The sequence below is a fragment of the Berghia stephanieae genome, chromosome 12 (genome assembly GCF_034508935.2).
Source record: "Berghia stephanieae isolate SIO BIC M18660-M18661 chromosome 12, UCSD_Bste_1.3, whole genome shotgun sequence".
In the NCBI taxonomy this organism is placed as follows: Eukaryota; Metazoa; Mollusca; class Gastropoda; order Nudibranchia; family Aeolidiidae; genus Berghia; species Berghia stephanieae.
The window spans coordinates 38,636,772-38,642,973 of NC_088371.1; the positions used below are offsets into that span (position 1 = coordinate 38,636,772).

Sequence of the window (6,202 nt, forward strand, 5' to 3'; positions counted from 1 at the left end):
TCTGTGTAACCATGAACGTTTATAGTCTGGTAAATACAGTTTAGTGAAAACAACTCACAAACGCGGATGGCAAAAACAATAACAAAGGCCTGAGTGACGTCATCTGCATACTATCTATTTGCAAAAGTTTATGTATGTGTGTGTGTGTGTGTGTTTGTATATGTGTGTATGTGTTTGTGTGTTTGTTGGTGCAAAATCAAAATTCATAAGCCGTTAGATGAGACCATTGTTCAGTCGGTGTGTTGTGATATGAAAATTCACTTATTTTACCATTGGATATCCTGTTATGTCTATAGATAGTATGAAGTTGACGTCTCTCAGGTCTTTGTTTATGCTTTTTGCCATCCGCGTTTATGAGTAATTCTCACTAACCTGTATTAAACAGACTATAAACGTTCAAGGTTACACATAGTTTTGTGTGTTGGTCACTTACACTTCGGGATGGCAATGTTTTGAACTTCTTAGACAAGCGCATACCATCTTTACGAGGATTTCTGCATTTGAGTCAATGCATTTCTTACTGGACGTGAAAGGATTACTTAATAACTTAGAATGTATTTAAATTATTTAAAAATATTTATCGAAATCAACTACATGCGCATAGTGTATCTGTGGATATCCGTTTATTATCCCTATCTTATTATATCATAGATAAAACCAAATATCAACTGTATCTGTGGTCAATATTACTTGTAAATTGTTTGATAGTGACAGTCAAAATACACGATTATTCATTGCATTAATCTAGTTCTACCTTTATAAGTCGATCATATCTGTGAACATCATCGGTAGAGTGTATTATCTGTGTATCTGGATTTGAGTCTCATTCTCCAACACCGTTATTTAGAAGTATCTGTGATGAGATGCATTTTGTTATCTGGCAACGTTTTTAAACTGGTCTATAATAGCCTTATCCGTGTTTCAAAATTATGTGCCTGTAGAATCTAGCTTTTGCCATGTTATCTTTGCCAAAAGCTTAAAACGTCTCAGGATGATTTGCAGCTCCAGTCTGTAAACATGGATCCATTAATTGTCGTACTCTGTAAAGAAACGTATTTAAAAATTTGGCCAGAAAACTAGTCCTTCAAATATCGGTCGAATTAAATGACCCTTATCATGGTAAAAACTCTCAAAGTTGGTACTTTATTGAAATCCTCGCGTGGTCCCAGGTTTGAGAGTTTTTGCCCAGAAGAGGGTCATTTAAATCCGTCAATTTATGAACGACGAGTTTTCTGGCCAAATTGTGAAATACGTGTTTGCTCCCGTGTACGACACTTAACTGGATAATTTAAAAAAAAAAAATAATTTAGGTCACATTTGAAACGGAGCTGTGATTACTAAGAAATAGGTCAAGGTTTCTTAGCATCCTGTTTTTTAAAAGTACATGACGTAATTCAGACAATTCTTTTCCAAAGACAGCCCATCTTCCATTGATAATAGTCTTATGAAGATGCCGAAAAAAATTCAAGTTTTGAAGAATGGAAAATCTATTTCTGACGATTCGTCTACCACCCCATCCAGAACCATAAGCACGGTTCCACCATCCGCTACCTCAACTGGAATGACATTAGCGGAAGTAGTTGCTGCTGCAAAACTGTCATCGAGAAATGATGGTGGTCGTGGTAGTGGTGGTGGTGGTGGCCGTGGTGTTGACAGCAACTTCACCAAAATCAGCGGACATCAAGACGAGAACAATACGAGTAGTGGCAGCAACTTTGATGGGGACGAGGACAATCCCAAAGAAGAGGTAGGAGTACTTTCGGCCAAGTGGTCTAGTGGTATGACACTCGCTTTCGGATCGACAGGTCCTGGGTTAGAGCCTCGCTCGGCGTATAGTTGAGCCCTTGGAAAATGCTCTTTACTCACATTCTCACACCGTACGCAGGTGTAAAATGAGTACGTGGCCGCTAAAAGCGTTGTCTCTGTCCGAAAAAAAAATTGTAATATCGCCTAACAGGCGTCATGTCCCGTCCTGAATGATAAATGTTGCTGTTGACCAGGGACACTTGTGAAGCGCTTTGAGCACGTTTAGTGGATATTGCGCTATATAAAAGCTCACTTTTTAAAAAAATGTTCGATTGTAATAATTTGATTCCATTCCTACCTACAGCAAAAATTCCTACTTTACAAGTTCGAGATTAAATAATAGAGACCTCAGTAATAAATAACTGGTTGTAAAAAGGACAAGAATGTCTGTTGGATTTTTTTTCTTAAACAAATTTGGTCATTGACTGGAAAATTCGACTCCAAAAATGAGGTTTATTTATATGTGTGGTTTGATACCAAACTATCCATGTGAAAACACATCAAATTGGGGAGGACTTCCGTAGTTTTACAGCAGTTTTATTATATTACTTAATCATTGAGCAATGGAGTGGGAACGATGTATATTCATGTTTTCCTCCAACCAGGTCATCGATCACATGATTTGTTGCTGCCCAACGATTGGCTATTTCTTAACAAATGTAAACACGCTGCTTTGTTTACACATGTTATAAACATACACGTGTGTCAAGCTGAATCAAATGACAAATCGTGATATTAGATATTTAAAAATATGTGAACACTTTTCACTAAGTGGGTCATTTTGAGCACATTTTAAAATGTGACCAATGACGTCGAGCACATGGAAAGTTAATGTAGATCATGTTCATTGTTGTATCAGGTTATGGTCTCTTTAGTGGGCGGAAGAGGGGTTCGGGATGTTTCTCTCCGATTATAAAAAGGAGAGGGCGTGGGTTCGTGAGGTCTCCCCGCGACAATAATATAAAAAATCCCCCTCTTTAGGCGTGCTGTGAAACTACGGAAGTTCTTCCTAAAATTGAAACAAATGTTTTTAAAATGAAGACAAAACTCGTATCTAGTGTAAAGAACTTTCGTGGTGTATTAACTAGGCAGGTTTAGTTCAAGCAAAGAGTGTGTAGGGTAACGTAGTTACCAAGAGCTCTCACTTCTCTTAACCGCAATGCTATTGTCGCGTGCCAGGCGATAGAGCGAGGTGGGTGTGCTCCGCGTGTATCAAGCCCGCTAGGCTTATTGATACAATGAAGAAAATACGAGTAGAAGACGGAAGATGCGTGCCTACACGCTCTTTGGTTCAAGATTAGCAGCGACGCAAATTTACTGTTTGAAATCTTAAATGGTAGAAGCATATGGAATTACTCCCAATCACGCTTTCCAGCTATCAAATCATAAACATTGACGGGCGGGTCATCATAATAACGCCTACTATAGTCCGCCTAATATGATTTATATTACAAATTATTTAGACGCTGTGAATTCGTTAAAAGAAAATGAAAATGAGTCTTCGTGTCATTTCATCTACCATGGAAACGTTTAGATTAGAAATGACAAATGTACCCATAACGACAGGTCTGATTACGGGACGCAAATATGGGCTCGTTTTTACTTTGTTTTTATCGAGAATATTAACCGTTGATTTCAGATGGTTTTTTTTTCCATGACAACAACGAGCCCATAACAATTTGGGTTATCAGACCTGCAAGCAATACACGTTGACAATGCCCATACACCCCCTGCCCCTTCCACCCCCAAGCAAATATCACTATTCTTAGCTTCCCCGTTTTTGGTATTTTTAGTGTCATACCCTGGAAAGTCACGTATTTCAAACTTTGGTCAGAAAACTCGCCTTTCAAAATATCGATCGATTAATAAACCCCCCTAATCTTGGCAAAAACTCTCAAACCTGGGATCTCGCCCAGGGAAACATATATATATATATATGTGTATATATATATATATATATATATATATATATATATATATATATATATATATATATATATATATATATATATAAATATGAATAGAAGGGCAACAACTTTATATGAGTAGATATCTAGCTTTATTAATGGGTATTGTCCCTTTAGATAAATATAGCTTAAACTCAGGTGAGCAAGTCCGTATATGTACTATTAGTCATTGAAGTGAGGGGGGGGGGGACGAGTAGTTAAGGGATTGCACTGTGACCTGGAAGGACCCTGGTTCGAGCCCGGCTTCATGCGCTTTCGTTATTTTCCTTGAACAAGATTATTAAACCCCAATTTGCTCGTTGTGACAGCATGGGGGATTCGTGCTGACATCAGACATCTTGTTTGATGAGTCTTCTATATTCCTTCGTGGAATGCCTTGGCGACGATATCTTATGATGTTGTGGCGGAAAAGGCATACAAAAGTCATTGAGGTGCGCCTGTACAAACAAGTATCTAGTGCGGCTATGTGGTCTACTGGTATGACACTCGCTTTCGGATCGGAAGGTCCTGGGTTCGAACCTCGTTCGGCGCATAGTTAAGTCCTTGGAAAAGGCTATTGAGGGGAAGGCCACGAGGAACATGGAGAAGAATTAAAGAAGCTGATATACAGAGAAGTGGTAAGACCTGGAATGAGATAAAAAAAAGTTGGCTCAGGATAGAGAAGGATGGAAACTGTTTGTCTGTGGCCTATACCCTGACCCAGGGTGAAAAAGGCAATGATGAAAAGGCTATTGCCTCAACATTCTCTCACCGTACTTTAGCCTTGAACAACGTTGTCTCTGTCAAAAAAAAAATTGTCGTGCGACTTTCTATCTGTTACGTGTTGCTCTTTGGTCAGGGACCCATTGTAAAGCGCTTTGAGCACATTTAGTGGATTATATGCTCTATATAAAAGCTAACGTTGTTTTCAATATTGATTACTACCATCTCTCTCCACCAATATTTTACTTTTCTACAGGAAAAATATATTGAAAACTTCCGAGAACTGATGGTTCTGCGAGCTAAAGTTTACAATAGACTGGTGAGTGTTTTCTTTGGTTCTTATTTCACATGTTTTTAACCTCACAAAAAATTCACTCTTATCCCATGTAAATATAAAATATAGTTCGCCCATGGAGCCCCGGTGTTTATCCCGGTTTCTACAGCGTAAAACGGACAATAGAGATTGATTGTTACACTTTGGATAGGACGCTGGGTACCACAGAGTACTTTCCTCAAAACCCAACAAACCCAGCTACTCACTGCTGGGGAACTAATATAAAATCTTGGATTTCACCCAGAATTGAAATAGTTCCATTCGTATGTAAAGCGAGTGCTCTATCAACTGAGCTAAGGACAGCCCCCATGACAATATGAGGCTGTGCCAAAATAATGTGGATTGTTTTGTGACATACGACACACAAAAAACATCAGCATGAAATCATTCGGACAACACAGGAATAGAGCTAGATAGCTAAATTAGCGTTCCACAGTTTGGACAAAGTTTACACTTCAATCAAATTTCGTGGAAACTTCCGACCAGTTTTTACTGCTATCTAGCTAGTCTATACATACGAGCAAGAATAACTCAAGCCAAACAGGCCTTCATGGACCTGGGAAACATTTGAAAAACAAACAGATGTCGTTCGGGATTAGATTCCGAGTCTTGAAGTGCTACGTGTGGCCAATCTTGTTATACGGATGCGAAAGCTGGACTACAAATGCAGAAACACAAAAGAACATTGAAGCTTTTGAAATGTGGTGCTTGAGAAGGATGCAGAGAAATCGTATACTGCACACAAAACGAACGAAGAAGTGCTAAAACAAACATACCAACAAAGGAAACTAATGCCCTTAATAGTGGATCGACAACTATCCTTTTTCGGACACATAGTAAGGAAAGATAAGAATGAATACCTGGCAAGTTGTGGAAAAATACCTGGTAAACGCGCCCGGGGGAGACAAAGAAAAACACTCATAGACCAACTGAAGGGCTTCACCAACCTAACAATCCAAGAGCTGTTTGAAAAAGCAAGAGACAGGGAGGAATGGAGAGAGATAATTCATGCAGTATCCGAAGCCTGGACCAGGCATGGAACCTAGAAGAAGAAGCTAGTCTATACACGTTGCGCCAGATCGTCACATTTCTATTTCATATATATTTGTATTTTATTTTTCGCATTATTGTTTTATGACAAATTACTGAAAAATATGAAATGTTCCATGCATTGTAAAAATAATGCTGATGTCTTTATTTGTCGAAAATTACCTTTAGAACATCTTAAGTTTAATGTTCGCATGGGTGTACGATCCGATAGTGATGTCGTTTCTTCTCTTTACTAGCCTATCCTGCTTCTTTGGTTTGTGATTGTATTTTTGACAGGGGATATTTTTTTTCTGTAAATCTTCTGCCTGTTTGTTCTTGGTTATTTATAATTTAGCTTAAGATA

General features: G+C 38.5%; 1 protein-coding gene across 1 annotated transcript in view; it reads left to right on the plus strand.

Moving 5' to 3' along the window:
• The first annotated feature begins 416 nt into the window (after positions 1–416).
• The window catches only part of LOC144957797 (uncharacterized), an 18,601-nt gene continuing 12,815 nt past the window's right edge, over positions 417–6,202 (plus strand). The window contains exons 1-3 of the mRNA XM_078889227.1: positions 417–554; positions 1,311–1,747; positions 4,732–4,794. Of these exons, the coding sequence (XP_078745353.1) occupies positions 1,445–1,747; positions 4,732–4,794 (366 nt within the window). The 5' untranslated portion in view covers positions 417–554; positions 1,311–1,444. The remainder of the gene's footprint in view (positions 555–1,310; positions 1,748–4,731; positions 4,795–6,202) is intronic.